The sequence below is a fragment of the Oncorhynchus nerka genome, linkage group LG24, assembly GCF_034236695.1.
Source record: "Oncorhynchus nerka isolate Pitt River linkage group LG24, Oner_Uvic_2.0, whole genome shotgun sequence".
In the NCBI taxonomy this organism is placed as follows: domain Eukaryota; kingdom Metazoa; phylum Chordata; class Actinopteri; order Salmoniformes; family Salmonidae; genus Oncorhynchus; species Oncorhynchus nerka.
In genome coordinates, this window is record NC_088419.1 from 81,031,536 (window position 1) to 81,049,018 (window position 17,483).

General features: G+C 49.3%; 1 protein-coding gene across 1 annotated transcript in view; it reads right to left on the reverse strand.

Annotated features, from left to right (window-relative positions):
- LOC115108771 (collagen alpha-1(XXIV) chain) overlaps positions 1-17,483 on the reverse strand; it is a 296,583-nt gene that overhangs the window by 58,019 nt on the left and 221,081 nt on the right. The window contains exons 45-46 of the mRNA XM_065009201.1: positions 16,354-16,407; positions 9,878-9,931 (exon numbers count right to left, since the gene is read on the reverse strand). Of these exons, the coding sequence (XP_064865273.1) occupies positions 9,878-9,931; positions 16,354-16,407 (108 nt within the window). The remainder of the gene's footprint in view (positions 1-9,877; positions 9,932-16,353; positions 16,408-17,483) is intronic.

The following is a 17,483-nucleotide window of genomic DNA, read 5'->3' on the forward strand; positions in this document are numbered from 1 at the left end:
ACATCTCTCCCATCACCCTCTCCCTCTGTCCCTCTCTACATCTCTCCCATCACCCTCTCTCTGTACACAACTCTCCCATCACCCTCTCCTCTGTACCTCTCCCATCACATCTCTCCCATCACCCTCTCCCTCTGTCCCTCTCTACATCTCTCCCATCACCCTCTCTACCTCTCTACATCCCCCATCACCCTCTCCCTCTACATCTCTCCCATCACCCTCTCCCTCTGTACCTCTCCCACAACTCTCCCATCACTCCCATCACCCCTCTGTACCTCTCTACATCTCTCCCATCACCCTCTCCCTCTGTCCCTCTCTACATCTCTCCCATCACCCTCTCCCTCTGTCCCTCTCTACATCTCTCCCATCACCCTCTCCCTCTGTACCTCTCTACATCTCTCCCATCACCCTCTCCCTCTCCACCTCTCTACATTCCTCCCATCACCCCTCCCTCTGTACCTCTCTACATCTCACCAATCACCCTCTCCTCTGTACCTCTTTAGATCTCCCAATCACCCTCTCCCCTCTGTACCTCTCTACATCTCTCCCATCACCCTCTCCTCTGTACCTCTCTACAACTCTCCCATCACCCTCTCTACATCTCTCCCATCACCCTCTCCACCTCTCTACATCTCTCCCATCACCCTCTCCCTCTTTACCTCTCTACATCTCTCCCATCACCCTCTCCCTCTGTACCTCTTTACATCTCTCCAATCACCCTCTCCCTCTGTACCTCTCTACATCTCTCCCATCACCCTCTCCCTCTGTACCTCTCTACAACTCTCCCATCACCCTCTCTACATCTCTCCCATCACCCTCTCCACCTCTCTACATCTCTCCCATCACCCTCTCCCTCTGTACCTCTCTACATCTCTCCCATCACTCTCTCCCTCTGTACCTCTCTACATCTCTCCCATCACCCTCTCCCTCTGTCCCTTTCTACATCTCTCCCATCACCCTCTCCCTCTCCACCTCTCTACATCTCTCCCATCATCCCTCCCTCTGTACCTCTCTACATCTCACCAATCACCCTCTCCTCTGTACCTCTTTACATCTCTCCAATCACCCTCTCCCTCTCCTCATCTCATCTCTCATCACCCTCTCCCTCTGTACCTCTCTACAACTCTCCCATCACCCTCTCCCTCTGTACCTCTCTACAACTCTCCCATCAGCCTTTCCACCTCTCTACATCTCTCCCATCACCCTCTCCCTCTGTACCTCTCTACAACTCTCCCATCACCCTCTCCCCTCTGTACCTCTCACCCTCAATCTCTCCCATCACCCTCTCCACCTCTCTACATCTCTCCCATCACCCTCTCCTCTGTACCTCTCTACATCTCTCCCATCACCCTCTCCCTCTGTACCTCTCTACATCTCTCCCATCACCCTCTCTACATCTCTCCCATCACCCTCTCCCTCTGTCCCTCTCTACATCTCTCCCATCACCCTCTCCTCTACATTTCTCCCATCACCCTCTCTACATCTCTCCCATCACCCTCTCCCCTCTGTACCTCTCCCATCATAACATCTCCCATCACCCTCTCCCTCTGTACCTCTCTACAACTCTCCCATCACCCTCTCCACCTCTCTACATCTCTCCCATCACCCCACCTCTCTCTCCCATCACCCTCTCCCTCTGTACCTCTCTACATCTCTCCCATCACCCTCTCCCTCTGTACCTCTCTACATCTCTCCCATCATCTCTCCCATCACCCTCTCCATCTCTCCCATCACCCTCTCCCTCTGTACCTCTCTACATCTCTCCCATCACCCTCTCCCTCTGTACCATCTCTCCCATCACCCTCTCTCCCATCACCCATCTCCCCTCTCCATCTCTCTACATCTCTCCCATCACCCTCTCCTCTCCCATCACCCTCTCTGTACATCTCTCCCATCACCCTCTCCTCTGTACCTCTCTACATCTCTCCCATCACCCTCTCCCTCTGTCCCTCTCTACATCTCTCCCATCACCCTCTCCCTCTCTCTCCCATCACCCTCTCCCTCTGTACCTCTCTACATCTCTCCCATCACCCTCTCCCTCTGTCCTCTCTACATCTCTCCCATCACCCTCCCTCTGTCCATCTCTCCCATCACCCTCTCTACATCTCTCCCATCACCCTCTCTCTGTCACATCTCTCCCATCACCCTCTCCCTCTGTACCTCTCTACATCTCTCCCATCACCCTCTCCCTCTGTCCCTCTCTACATCTCTCCCATCACCCTCTCCCTCTGTCACCTCTCTACATCTCTCCCATCACCCTCTCACCCTCTACTCTCCCATCTCCCATCACCCTCTCCTCCCTCTCTACCCATCTCACCCATCACCCTCTCCCCTCTGTACCTCTTTAGATCTCTCCCATCACCCTCTCCCTCTCTCTCTCTACATCTCTCCCATCACCCTCTCCCTCTGTCACCTCTCTACAACTCTCCCATCACCCTCTCTACATCTCTCCCATCACCCTCTCCACCTCTCTACATCTCTCCCATCACCCTCTCCTCTTTACCTCTCTACATCTCTCCCATCACCCTCTCTCTGTACCTCTTTACATCTCTCCCATCACCCTCTCCCTCTGTACCTCTCTACATCTCTCCCATCACCCTCTCCCTCTCCCTCTGTACCTCTCTACATCTCCCATCACCCTCTCTACATCTCTCCCATCACCCTCTCCACCTCTCTACATCTCTCCCATCACCCTCTCCCTCTGTACCTCTCTACATCTCTCCCATCACCCTCTCCCTCTGTACCTTTCTACATCTCTCCCATCACCCTCTCCCTCTCCACCTCTCTACATCTCTCCCATCATCCCTCCTCTGTACCTCTCTACATCTCTCACCCTCTCCCTCTGTACACATCTCTCCCATCACCCTCTCTGTACCTCTCCACATCTCTCCCATCACCCTCTCCCTCTGTACCTCTCTACAACTCTCCCATCACCCTCTCCCTCTGTACCTCTCTACAACTCTCCCATCAGCCTTTCCACCTCTCTACATCTCTCTCATCACCCTCTCCCTCTGTACCTCTCTACAACTCTCCCATCACCTCTCCCTCTGTACCTCTCTACCTCTCCCATCCCCTCTCTCCACCTCTCTACATCTCTCCCATCACCCTCTCCCTCTGTACCTCTCTACATCTCTCCCATCACCCTCTCCTCTGTACCTCTCTACATCTCTCCCATCACCCTCTACATCTCTCCCATCACCCTCTCCCTCTGTCCCTCTCTACATCTCTCCCATCACCCTCTCCATTTCTCCCATCACCCTCTCTACATCTCTCCCATCACCCTCTCCCTCTCCCTCTGTACCTCTCTATAACTCTCCCATCACCCTCTCCTCTGTACCTCTCTACAACTCTCCATCACCCTCTCACCTCTCTCATCTCTCCCATCACCCTCTCCTCTGTACCTCTCTACATCTCTCCCATCACCCTCTCCCTCTGTACCTCTCTACATCTCTCCCATCACCCTCTCCATCTCCCATCCCTCTCTACATCTCTCCCATCACCCTCTCCCTCTGTACCTCTCTACATCTCTCCCATCACCCTCTCCCTCTGTACCTCTCTACATCTCTCCCATCACCCTCTCCCTCTCCATCTCTCTACATCTCTCCCATCACCCTCTCCCTCTGTACCTCTCTACATCTCTCCCATCACCCTCTCCCTCTGTACCTCTCTACATCTCTCCCATCACCCTCTCCCTCTGTCCTCTCTACATCTCTCCCATCACCCTCTCTACATCTCTCCCATCACCCTCTCCCTCTGTACCTCTCTACATCTCTCCCATCACCCTCTCCCTCTGTCCTCTCTACATCTCTCCCATCACCCTCTCCCTGTCTCTCCCATCACCCTCTCATCTCTCCCATCACCCTCTCCCTCTGTACCTCTCTACATCTCTCCCATCACCCTCTCCCTCTGTCCCTCTCTACATCTCTCCCATCACCCTCTCTACATCTCTCCCATCACCCTCTCTACATCTCTCCCATCACCCTCTCTACATCTCTCTCATCACCCTCTCCCTCTGTACCTCTCTACAACTCTCCCATCACCCTCTCCCTCTGTACCTCTCTCAACTCTCCCATCACCCTCTCTACATCTCTCCCATCACGCTCTCCACCTCTCTACATCTCTCCCATCACCCTCTCCCTCTGTACCTCTCTACATCTCTCCCATCACCCTCTCCCTCTGTACCTCTCTACATCTCTCCCATCACCCTCTCCCTCTCCACCTCTCTACATCTCTCCAATCACCCTCTCTACATCTCTCCCATCACCCTCTCCCTCTCCACCTCTCTACATCTCTCCCATCACCCTCTCCCTCTGTACCTCTCTACATCTCTCCCATCACCCTCTCCCTCTGTACCTCTCTACATCTCTCCCATCACCCTCTCCCTCTGTACCTCTCTACATCTCTCCCATCACCCTCTCCCTCTGTGTACCTCTCGACAACTCTCCCATCACCCTCTCTACATCTCTCCCATCACCCTCTCCACCTCTCTACATCCCTCCCATCACCCTCTCCCTCTGTACCTCTCTACATCTCTCCCATCACCCTCTCCCTCTGTACCTCTCTACAACTCTCCCATCACCCTCTCTACATCTCTCCCATCACCCTCTCCACCTCTCTACATCTCTCCCATCACCCTCTCCCTCTGTACCTCTCTACATCTCTCCCATCACCCTCTCCCTCTGTACCTCTCTACAACTCTCCCATCACCCTCTCCCTCTGTACCTCTCTACAACTCTCCCATCACCCTCTCCCTCTCCACCTCTCTACATCTCTCTCATCACCCTCTCCCTCTGTACCTCTCTACAACTCTCCCATCACCCTCTCCCTCTGTACCTCTCTACATCTCTCCCATCACCCTCTCCACCTCTCTACATCTCTCCCATCACCCTCTCCTCTGTACCTCTCTACAACTCTCCCATCACCCTCTCCCCTCTCCACCTCTCTACATCTCTCTCATCACCCTCTCCTCTGTACCTCTCTACAACTCTCCCATCACCCTCTCCCTCTGTACCTCTCTACATCTCTCCCATCACCCTCTCCACCTCTCTACATCTCTCCCATCACCCTCTCCCTCTGTACCTCTCTACAACTCTCCCATCACCCTCTCCCTCTGTACCTCTCTACATCTCTCCCATCACCCTCTCCCTCTGTCCCTCTCTACATCTCTCCCATCACCCTCTCCCTCTGTACCTCTCTACATCTCTCCCATCACCCTCTCCCTCTCCACCTCTCTACATTCCTCCCATCACCCCCTCCCTCTGTACCTCTCTACATCTCACCAATCACCCTCTCCCTCTGTACCTCTTTAGATCTCTCCAATCACCCTCTCCCTCTGTACCTCTCTACATCTCTCCCATCACCCTCTCCACCTCTCTACATCTCTCCCATCACCCTCTCCCTCTGTACCTCTCTACATCTCTCCCATCACCCTCTCCCTCTGTACCTCTTTACATCTCTCCAATCACCCTCTCCCTCTGTACCTCTCTACATCTCTCCCATCACCCTCTCCCTCTGTACCTCTCTACAACTCTCCCATCACCCTCTCTACATCTCTCCCATCACCCTCTCCACCTCTCTACATCTCTCCCATCACCCTCTCCCTCTGTACCTCTCTACATCTCTCCCATCACTCTCTCCCTCTGTACCTCTCTACATCTCTCCCATCACCCTCTCCCTCTGTCCCTTTCTACATCTCTCCCATCACCCTCTCCCTCTCCACCTCTCTACATCTCTCCCATCATCCCCTCCCTCTGTACCTCTCTACATCTCACCAATCACCCTCTCCCTCTGTACCTCTTTACATCTCTCCAATCACCCTCTCCCTCTCCACATCTCTCTCATCACCCTCTCCCTCTGTACCTCTCTACAACTCTCCCATCACCCTCTCCCTCTGTACCTCTCTACAACTCTCCCATCAGCCTTTCCACCTCTCTACATCTCTCTCATCACCCTCTCCCTCTGTACCTCTCTACAACTCTCCCATCACCCTCTCCCTCTGTACCTCTCTACAACTCTCCCATCACCCTCTCCACCTCTCTACATCTCTCCCATCACCCTCTCCCTCTGTACCTCTCTACATCTCTCCCATCACCCTCTCCCTCTGTACCTCTCTACATCTCTCCCATCACCCTCTCTACATCTCTCCCATCACCCTCTCCCTCTGTCCCTCTCTACATCTCTCCCATCACCCTCTCTACATTTCTCCCATCACCCTCTCTACATCTCTCCCATCACCCTCTCCCTCTCCCTCTGTACCTCTCTACAACTCTCCCATCACCCTCTCCCTCTGTACCTCTCTACAACTCTCCCATCACCCTCTCCACCTCTCTACATCTCTCCCATCACCCTCTCCCTCTGTACCTCTCTACATCTCTCCCATCACCCTCTCCCTCTGTACCTCTCTACATCTCTCCCATCACCCTCTCTACATCTCTCCCATCACCCTCTCTACATCTCTCCCATCACCCTCTCCCTCTGTACCTCTCTACATCTCTCCCATCACCCTCTCCCTCTGTACCTCTCTACATCTCTCCCATCACCCTCTCCCTCTCCATCTCTCTACATCTCTCCCATCACCCTCTCCCTCTGTACCTCTCTACATCTCTCCCATCACCCTCTCCCTCTGTACCTCTCTACATCTCTCCCATCACCCTCTCCCTCTGTCCCTCTCTACATCTCTCCCATCACCCTCTCTACATCTCTCCCATCACCCTCTCCCTCTGTACCTCTCTACATCTCTCCCATCACCCTCTCCCTCTGTCCCTCTCTACATCTCTCCCATCACCCTCTCTACATCTCTCCCATCACCCTCTCTACATCTCTCCCATCACCCTCTCCCTCTGTACCTCTCTACATCTCTCCCATCACCCTCTCCCTCTGTCCCTCTCTACATCTCTCCCATCACCCTCTCTACATCTCTCCCATCACCCTCTCTACATCTCTCCCATCACCCTCTCTACATCTCTCTCATCACCCTCTCCCTCTGTACCTCTCTACAACTCTCCCATCACCCTCTCCCTCTGTACCTCTCTACAACTCTCCCATCACCCTCTCTACATCTCTCCCATCACCCTCTCCACCTCTCTACATCTCTCCCATCACCCTCTCCCTCTGTACCTCTCTACATCTCTCCCATCACCCTCTCCCTCTGTACCTCTCTACATCTCTCCCATCACCCTCTCCCTCTCCACCTCTCTACATCTCTCCAATCACCCTCTCTACATCTCTCCCATCACCCTCTCCCTCTCCACCTCTCTACATCTCTCCCATCACCCTCTCCCTCTGTACCTCTCTACATCTCTCCCATCACCCTCTCCCTCTGTACCTCTCTACATCTCTCCCATCACCCTCTCCCTCTGTACCTCTCTACATCTCTCCCATCACCCTCTCCCTCTGTACCTCTCGACAACTCTCCCATCACCCTCTCTACATCTCTCCCATCACCCTCTCCACCTCTCTACATCTCTCCCATCACCCTCTCCCTCTGTACCTCTCTACATCTCTCCCATCACCCTCTCCCTCTGTACCTCTCTACAACTCTCCCATCAGCCTCTCCACCTCTCTACATCTCTCTCATCACCCTCTCCCTCTGTACCTCTCTACATCTCTCCCATCACCCTCTCCCTCTGTACCTCTCTACAACTCTCCCATCAGCCTCTCCACCTCTCTACATCTCTCTCATCACCCTCTCCCTCTGTACCTCTCTACAACTCTCCCATCACCCTCTCCCTCTGTACCTCTCTACAACTCTCCCATCACCCTCTCTACATCTCTCCCATCACCCTCTCCACCTCTCTACATCTCTCCCATCACCCTCTCCCTCTGTACCTCTCTACATCTCTCCCATCACCCTCTCCCTCTGTACCTCTCTACAACTCTCCCATCACCCTCTCCCTCTGTACCTCTCTACAACTCTCCCATCACCCTCTCCCTCTCCACCTCTCTACATCTCTCTCATCACCCTCTCCCTCTGTACCTCTCTACAACTCTCCCATCACCCTCTCCCTCTGTCCCTTTCTACATCTCTCCCATCACCCTCTCCCTCTCCACCTCTCTACATCTCTCCCATCATCCCCTCCCTCTGTACCTCTCTACATCTCACCAATCACCCTCTCCCTCTGTACCTCTTTACATCTCTCCAATCACCCTCTCCCTCTCCACATCTCTCTCATCACCCTCTCCCTCTGTACCTCTCTACAACTCTCCCATCACCCTCTCCCTCTGTACCTCTCTACAACTCTCCCATCAGCCTTTCCACCTCTCTACATCTCTCTCATCACCCTCTCCCTCTGTACCTCTCTACAACTCTCCCATCACCCTCTCCCTCTGTACCTCTCTACAACTCTCCCATCACCCTCTCCACCTCTCTACATCTCTCCCATCACCCTCTCCCTCTGTACCTCTCTACATCTCTCCCATCACCCTCTCCCTCTGTACCTCTCTACATCTCTCCCATCACCCTCTCTACATCTCTCCCATCACCCTCTCCCTCTGTCCCTCTCTACATCTCTCCCATCACCCTCTCTACATTTCTCCGATCACCCTCTCTACATCTCTCCCATCACCCTCTCCCTCTCCTCTGTACCTCTCTACAACTCTCCCATCACCCTCTCCCTCTGTACCTCTCTACAACTCTCCCATCACCCTCTCCACCTCTCTACATCTCTCCCATCACCCTCTCCTCTGTACCTCTCTACATCTCTCCCATCACCCTCTCTACATCTCTCCCATCACCCTCTCTACATCTCTCCCATCACCCTCTCTACATTTCTCCCATCACCCTCTCTACATCTCTCCCATCACCCTCTCCCTCTCCCTCTGTACCTCTCTACAACTCTCCCATCACCCTCTCCCTCTGTACCTCTCTACAACTCTCCCATCACCCTCTCCACCTCTCTACATCTCTCCCATCACCCTCTCCCTCTGTACCTCTCTACATCTCTCCCATCACCCTCTCTACATCTCTCCCATCACCCTCTCTACATCTCTCCCATCACCCTCTCCCTCTGTACCTCTCTACATCTCTCCCATCACCCTCTCCTCTGTACCTCTCTACATCTCTCCCATCACCCTCTCCCTCTCCATCTCTCTACATCTCTCCCATCACCCTCTCCCTCTGTACCTCTCTACATCTCTCCCATCACCCTCTCCCTCTGTACCTCTCTACATCTCTCCCATCACCCTCTCCCTCTGTCCCTCTCTACATCTCTCCCATCACCCTCTCTACATCTCTCCCATCACCCTCTCCCTCTGTACCTCTCTACATCTCTCCCATCACCCTCTCCCTCTGTCCCTCTCTACATCTCTCCCATCACCCTCTCTACATCTCTCCCATCACCCTCTCTACATCTCTCCCATCACCCTCTCCCTCTGTACCTCTCTACATCTCTCCCATCACCCTCTCCCTCTGTCCCTCTCTACATCTCTCCCATCACCCTCTCTACATCTCTCCCATCACCCTCTCTACATCTCTCCCATCACCCTCTCTACATCTCTCCCATCACCCTCTCTACATCTCTTCCATCACCCTCTCCTCTGTACCTCTCTACATCTCTCCCATCACCCTCTCCCTCTGTCCCTCTCTACATCTCTCCCATCACCCTCTCTACATCTCTCCCATCACCCTCTCTACATCTCTCCCATCACCCTCTCTACATCTCTCCCATCACCCTCTCCCTCTGTACCTCTCTACATCACTCCCATCACCCTCTCCCTCTGTACCTCTCTACATCTCTCCAATCACCCTCTCCCTCTCCACCTCTCTACATCTCTCCCATCACCCTCTCCCTCTGTACCTCTCTACATCTCTCCCATCACCCTCTCCCTCTGTCCTTCTTTCTTTCTTCATGTCTTCTCTACATTGTGGTGATGTGATACTTACTTCAACACCAGCGGTCCCAGTCAGGCCTCTCGCTCCTTTCTTCCCTTCGAAGCCCTGTACACACGCACACGCACACACACACACACACACACACACACACACACACACACACACACACACACACACACACACACATTCCAATTGTTTTGTTACCAATAAAAACAAATCCATTATTCATCTACATGTGTCTGCTTATTCCCTGACAGACGCAGTCCCTTCCTCTGTATGTGTGTGGTTACATCACAGTTTTTTACAATCACTTTGGCACTAATTTCAGAACCTTGATGTCCTTTTTCAAAACTCTAGACACAAAACTCACAACCGATGATCAAAAAGCACATTTTCAAAACTAACACTTTTTGCAATTGCTTGGATACAATACACATAAAGCTAAGATCATTTGTTCATTGAACTAAAATCACCTGTTCAAAATGACACAACTTAACATCAAAGTATTACCATTTCAAAATGCAATTCACACATTACATCTGAGATGACTGTCTATTCATTTCATTACGATGATCTAACTATCAACTGATACACATGCTGAAAATGATAAGTAACTGTTGCATTACTCTTAATGCATCGTTTTATGGAAACTGACAAACAATATTCCATGTTTAGATCATCAAATCTTCAGGATAATGAGATCCAATGACACCAATTACTGTGGAACATGGACCAATTGGACTACATTATCTATGGATGTAATATTTCATCATCATTCTTTATCAGACACTGTTTCTATGGTCCCATGTACCACTTTTCCAGACCATGTTTTCAGATTTGACATTACTTTTTCAGGTACCCCCTTTTGCAGCATGCACACAATTGTTTTAAATGGCTGTTATTTGAGCATTTGTGGCCTTTCTGTTAGCTTGAATGAGTCTGGACATTCTCCTCTGACCTCTCTCATTAACAAGGTGTTTTTGCCCACAGCCGCTCACTGAATGTGTTTTGTTTATCGCACTGTTCTCTGTAAACTCTAGAGACTGTAGTGCATAAATCCCAGGGGGCAGCTGTTTCTGAGATGCTGAAACCACCATGTGTGGCACCAGCAATCATACCACGGTCAAAGTTGCTTAGATTACGCATCTTGCCCGTTCTAATGTTTGGTCGAACAACAACTAAAGCTCTCTACTCGATATATTATATATATATATGAGTTTCAGGCAGCCACATGATTCGCTATTCAAAGGAGCAGGCTATTAGCGTTAACACGCAGGTGTACCTAATAAAGTGGCCGGTGAGTGTATATATGCAGGCCCTTGTAATTGCTTTTCCAAAACTGCCAACTCGTACATTGTGGTACGAGTATATAGTGTAATGAGTGGTATCCACCGGCAACAACATGGCGATAACATGGAGTCAGCAGGTGATCCATGTCACAACAGAGGTCAAGCAGTGGGAGGAGGAAGACGAAGGAAACGTGGTGGTCAAAGGAATGTCAGGAGACAAGCACCCCTTCTGAGAGGTGGTCGTGGGCCTCGTTTGAGAGGTGCGGGGGAACGTGGTAGAGGACAAGCACCCCTTCTGAGTGGTGGTCGTGGGCCTCGTTTGAGAGGTGGGGGGGACGTGGTAGAGGACAAGCACCCCTTCTGAGAGGTGGTCGTGGGCCTCGTTTGAGAGGTGTGGGGGAACGTGGTAGAGGACAAGGCCACGGACCAAGCACCCCTTCTGAGAGGTGGTCGTGGGCCTCGTTTGAGAGGTGTGGGGGAACGTGGTAGAGGACAAGCACCCCTTCTGAGTGGTGGTCGTGGGCCTCGTTTGAGAGGTGTGGGGGAACGTGGTAGAGGACAAGCACCCCTTCTGAGAGGTGGTCGTGGGCCTCGTTTGAGAGGTGTGGGGGAACGTGGTAGAGGACAAGGCCACGGACCAAGCACCTCTTCTGAGAGGTGGTCGTGGGCCTCATTTGAGAGGTGTGGGGGAACGTGGTAGAGGACAAGCTCCCCTTCTGAGTGGTGGTCGTGGGCCTCGTTTGAGAGGTGTGGGGGAACGTGGTAGAGGACAAGCACCCCTTCTGAGAGGTGGTCGTGGGCCTCGTTTGAGAGGTGTGGGGGAACGTGGTAGAGGACAAGGCCACAAACCAAGACAGTGGCAGCAACAGCAGAGAGTTTCCAATGAAATCCGAGCAATAGTTGTAGACCATGTCATGGCATGACAATGACAGAGGCAGTTATAATGATTCAACTAAACCTCAGAAGATCAACCAATGTGTACCACAGAGTAGGTGATGTGACTAAATGTGTTCTTACTGTAATTTTCCCTGCAGAATTGAGACAAGGCCAAATAGAGGAGGCAGAGGCAAAATTCTGACTGACCAACAAGAGCGGGCTGTGGTCAATTTGGTTCGGGTCAAAAATGATATTCGCCTTACAGAAATTCGGCAGCACATCTTGGACAATGACGACATGTTCAACAATGTGGAAGCCATAGGTTTGCTGACTATTGCACACATGCTGAAAAGGCACCAAGGGTCTCTAAAACAGCTATACCATTTGCCTTCTGAAAGAAATGCAGATAGAGTCAAGCAACTGAGGACTGGTATGTTCAGTTTGAAGATGACTGTTTTGAAAAATTCCCCCAAAATTCTACACCATTGTAATCAGTAATTCTCTTTCCAAAATGTATTTTTAGAGGGTGATGGAGCTGGATGCTGACAAAAAACCATCACAAATTCCTATTTTTGGATGAGGCAGGGTTCAACCTGGCCAAGACAAGGAGGAGAGGTCGGAATTTCATTGGCCAGCGGGCAACCATCCAAGTCCCTGGACAACGTAGGGGCAAACACCACCAGGTGTGCGACTATATCGGAAGATGGTGTAGTGGGACGCAGACCTCGTATTGGATCATATAATGCAGCTCTCCTTGTAACCTTCCTTGATGAGCTAAATCAGGTCTGTAGAGCTGATGATGTGACCTACGTCATTGTGTGGGATAATGTCAGGTTCCACCATGCTCAAATGGTGCAAGCATGGTTTCAGGCCCATCCACAATTTACCACCTTGTACTTACCCTCATACTCTCCTTTCCTTAACCCGACTGAGGAATTTTTCTCCACATGTAGGTTGAAGGTATATGATAGGCGACGTCACGAACAAGCCACCCTCAAAGATTCTTCCCAAGATATTTGGCTAATGAAAACATCCATTGTGATGTGGATGAGAACCTGTGGCCAAATCCACAAGACAGGGTTGATGGAAATATAGAAGTACAGTAACCATCCTTTGTTTTGCTTTTTACAGTAAGCCAGGTAAGGAACACTGCAGTTGATGTTTTACAGTAAGCCAGGTGAGGAACACTGCAGTTGACGTTTTACAGTAAGCCAGGTGAGGAACACTGCAGTTGATGTTTTACAGTAAGCCAGGTGAGGAACACTGTAGTGATGTTTTACAGTAAGCCAGGTGAGGAACACTGCAGTTGATGTTTTACAGTAAGCCAGGTGAGGAACACTGCAGTTGATGTTTTACAGTAAGCCAGGTGAGGAACACTGCAGTTGATGTTTTACAGTAAGCCAGGTGAGGAACACTGCAGTTGATGTTTTACAGTAAGCCAGGTGAGGAACACTGCAGTTGACGTTTTACAGTAAGCCAGGTGAGGAACACTGCAGTTGATGTTTTACAGTAAGCCAGGTGAGGAACACTGCAGTTGACGTTTTACAGTAAGCACTGTATGTTTTAGCCAGGTGAGGAACACTGCAGTTGATGTTTTACAGTAAGCCAGGTGAGGAACACTGCAGTTGATGTTTTACAGTAAGCCAGGTGAGGAACACTGCAGTTGATGTTTTACAGTAAGCCAGGTGAGGAACACTGCAATTGATGTTTTACAGTAAGCCAGGTGAGGAACACTGCAGTTGATGTTTTACAGTAAGCCAGATGAGGAACACTGCAGTTGATGTTTTACAGTAAGCCAGGTGAGGAACACTGCAGTTGATGTTTTACAGTAAGCCAGGTGAGGAACACTGCAGTTGATGTTTTACAGTAAGCCAGGTGAGGAACACTGCAGTTGATGTTTTACAGTAAGCCAGGTGAGGAACACTGCAGTTGACGTTTTACAGTAAGCCAGGTGAGGAACACTGCAGTTGATGTTTTACAGTAAGCCAGGTGAGGAACACTGCAGTTGATGTTTTACAGTAAGCCAGGTGAGGAACACTGCAGTTGATGTTTTACAGTAAGCCAGGTGAGGAACACTGCAGTTGATGTTTTACAGTAAGCCAGGTGAGGAACACTGCAATTGATGTTTTACAGTAAGCCAGGTGAGGAACACTGCAGTTGATGTTTTACAGTAAGCCAGATGAGGAACACTGCAGTTGATGTTTTACAGTAAGCCAGGTGAGGAACACTGCAGTTGATGTTTTACAGTAAGCCAGGTGAGGAACACTGCAGTTGATGTTTTACAGTAAGCCAGGTGAGGAACACTGCAGTTGATGTTTTACAGTAAGCCAGGTGAGGAACACTGCAGTTGATGTTTTACAGTAAGCCAGGTGAGGAACACTGCAGTTGATGTTTTACAGTAAGCCAGATGAGGAACACTGCAGTTGATGTTTTACAGTAAGCCAGGTGAGGAACACTGCAGTTGATGTTTTACAGTAAGCCAGGTGAGGAACACTGCAGTTGATGTTTTACAGTAAGCCAGGTGAGGAACACTGCAGTTGATGTTTTACAGTAAGCCAGGTGAGGAACACTGCAGTTGATGTTTTACAGTAAGCCAGGTGAGGAACACTGCAGTTGATGTTTTACAGTAAGCCAGGTGAGGAACACTGCAGTTGATGTTTTACAGTAAGCCAAGGAACACTGCAGTTGATGTTTTACAGTAAGCCAGGTGAGGAACACTGCAGTTGATGTTTTACAGTAAGCCAGGTGAGGAACACTGCAGTTGATGTTTTACAGTAAGCCAGGTGAGGAACACTGCAATTAATGTTTTACTGAAGTGTTTTTCTTTTTTGTTGCTAATTATTTTTGCTTTGATTCAAAGAAACCTATGAGTGATTTTATTGTATTTCATCAATACATTTCAGATTTCGTTCAATAATTCCACTGTGTCTGTAGTATTCTCTCTACTAGTCCTTTTACAGTGATGTATTTACGTGTAGTACCATAATGAAACATGTATCACATATTTTGTACTACAATATTTAATGAACAACTACACAGTGAAACTATCGGCATTTTGTGTGTGGGTGATCTAAATGAATGTTCCTTTGAACCAATGATTCTGTAAGTGCAAGGTTTCTTTAAAGATATGAATGCACAATGCAATGTTTTGAACACTGTGTTACAAGTGATGACTGTTTTGAGTTTTGTGTCTAGAGTTTTGAAAAATGACCACAAGGTTCTGAAATTAGTGCCAAAGTGATTGTAAAAAAGTGTAAGCTTAAGTGTTGGGCTAAATGGATGATTACATATACAGATCTGCGTAGTGTATACTTCTAGTCTTGTGTTACTCCGGTTCAGACATTTCTAAGAAGGCCGAACTTGCACTCAATATGTGACGCACCAATATTCACTCAATCTGATAAAATAGGCAAATAGGCCAAGTCACGTGTCTTAACATGTCAAAGGAATTTAGAACTATGTAAGATACATTACCTCAGCTTGTTTTTAGGAAATATGTGACCATATGCAGATCAAAGAATCCTATTTCTGTACATAAAGAGCTATATTCCATAAAGAGCAACGTTATGTCACAAATGAATGATATTCACAAACTCTGAAAATGTATACATTATCAAGCTGCAGTTAAAATAATTCAGAATTGAAGTGAAAAAATTCATACTTGAAGTGAAGTAATTTAGACTTGAAGTGCATAATAAATAGCTCCTTTTTCCAAAATTCTAACTGATGCCAGCTTTGTGCATTCCAGTGTGTATTCTCAAGCCTTGTGGAATTCAGACGGAACACTTTGAAGCATGAAGAGCACAGTGGGTGGCCAAACAAACATCATTCTCTGCTTCCTTCTTTCCCCCTCATTCTCTCCTTCCCTCATCCGTCTTCTCTGGTATCAAAGGCACAGATGCTCAAGCCTGTCTGCATTGTTTAGGCCCAGTCTGATTTCACGGGAATAAAAGTGTTTTTTCTCCCTCTCTTCACATGACAATGCTTATGCTCTGGCACTTTGGCTTGTTGATCGAGAGCAATAGAGTCCTAGGTTAAAAACGGTTGTCTCCACGGCTTGGCTAGCTTGTTAGGAACTGCAGTTTGGAAGTGAGTGTCTCCTCTTCTCCCATAGTGTTGACAGGTGATTGCTCAACCCAACCCGCATGGTGTTCAGAGCCAAGGAAGCCTGTAGGAAGGCTTCTGTTGTAGGCTGGTGTAACACTTTTATTGGTCATCTAGTTATACAGTAACATCTCATCTAGAGCTCCAGGGAGACATGATTTAACAAACACTGTGCTTTCCTTTCCCCAAGCCTTGAGCAGAATGAGTCCGATGCATTGATTTACAAAGAATACCATGATCACACACACACACACTCACCTGAGTTCCCATTTCTCCTTTCGGGCCCGGTTCTCCGGATTCCCCTGGTGTTCCCTAATCAACAAAATCACACACACACACACACACACACACACACACACACACACACACACACACACACACACACACACACAGACACACACACACACACACACACACACACACACACACACACACACACACACCAAATACATTCAGTTTTTCACAATTCCTGACATTTAATCATAGTAAAAATTCCCTGTCATAAGTCAGTTAGGATCACCACTTTATTTAAGAAAGTGAAATTATTTATTTCAGCTTTTATTTCTTTCATCACATTCCCAGAGGGTCAGAAGTTTACATACACTCAATTAGTATTTGGTAGCATTGCCTTTCAATTGTTTAACTTGGGTCAAACGTTTCGGGTAGCCTTCCACAAGCTTCCCACAATAAGTTGGGTGAATTTTGGCCCATTCCTCCTGACAGAGCTGGTGTAACTGAGTCAGGTTTGTAGGCCTCCTTTGCTCGCACACGCTTTTTCAGTTCTGTCCACACATTTTCTATGGGATTGAGGTCAGGGCGTTGTGATGGCCACTCCAATACCCTGACTTTGTTGTCCTTAGCCATAACTTTGGAAGTATGCTTGAGGTCGTTGCCCATTTGGAAAACCCATTTGCGATGAAGCTTTAACTTCCTGACTGATGTCTTGAGATGTTGCTTCAATATATCCACATAATTTTCCAGCCTCAATGAACCATCTATTTTGTGAAGTTACCAGTCCCTTCTGCAGCAAATCACCTCCACAACATGATACTGCCACCCCTGTGCTTCACGGTTGGGATGGTGTTCTTCGGTTTGCAAGCCTCCCCCTTTTTCCTCCAAACATAACGATGGTCATTATGGCCAAACAGCTCTATTTATGCTTCATCAGACCAGAGGACATTTCTCCAAAAAGTATGATCTTTGTCACCATGTGCAGTTGCAAACCGTTGTCTAGCTTTTTTATGGCAGTTTTGGAGCAGTGGCTTCTTCCTTGCTGAGCGGCCTTTCAGGTTATGTCGATATAGGACTCGTTTTACTGTGGGTATAGATAATTTTGTAACTGTTTCCAGCATCTTCTCAAGGTCCTATGCTGTTGTTCTGGGATTGAT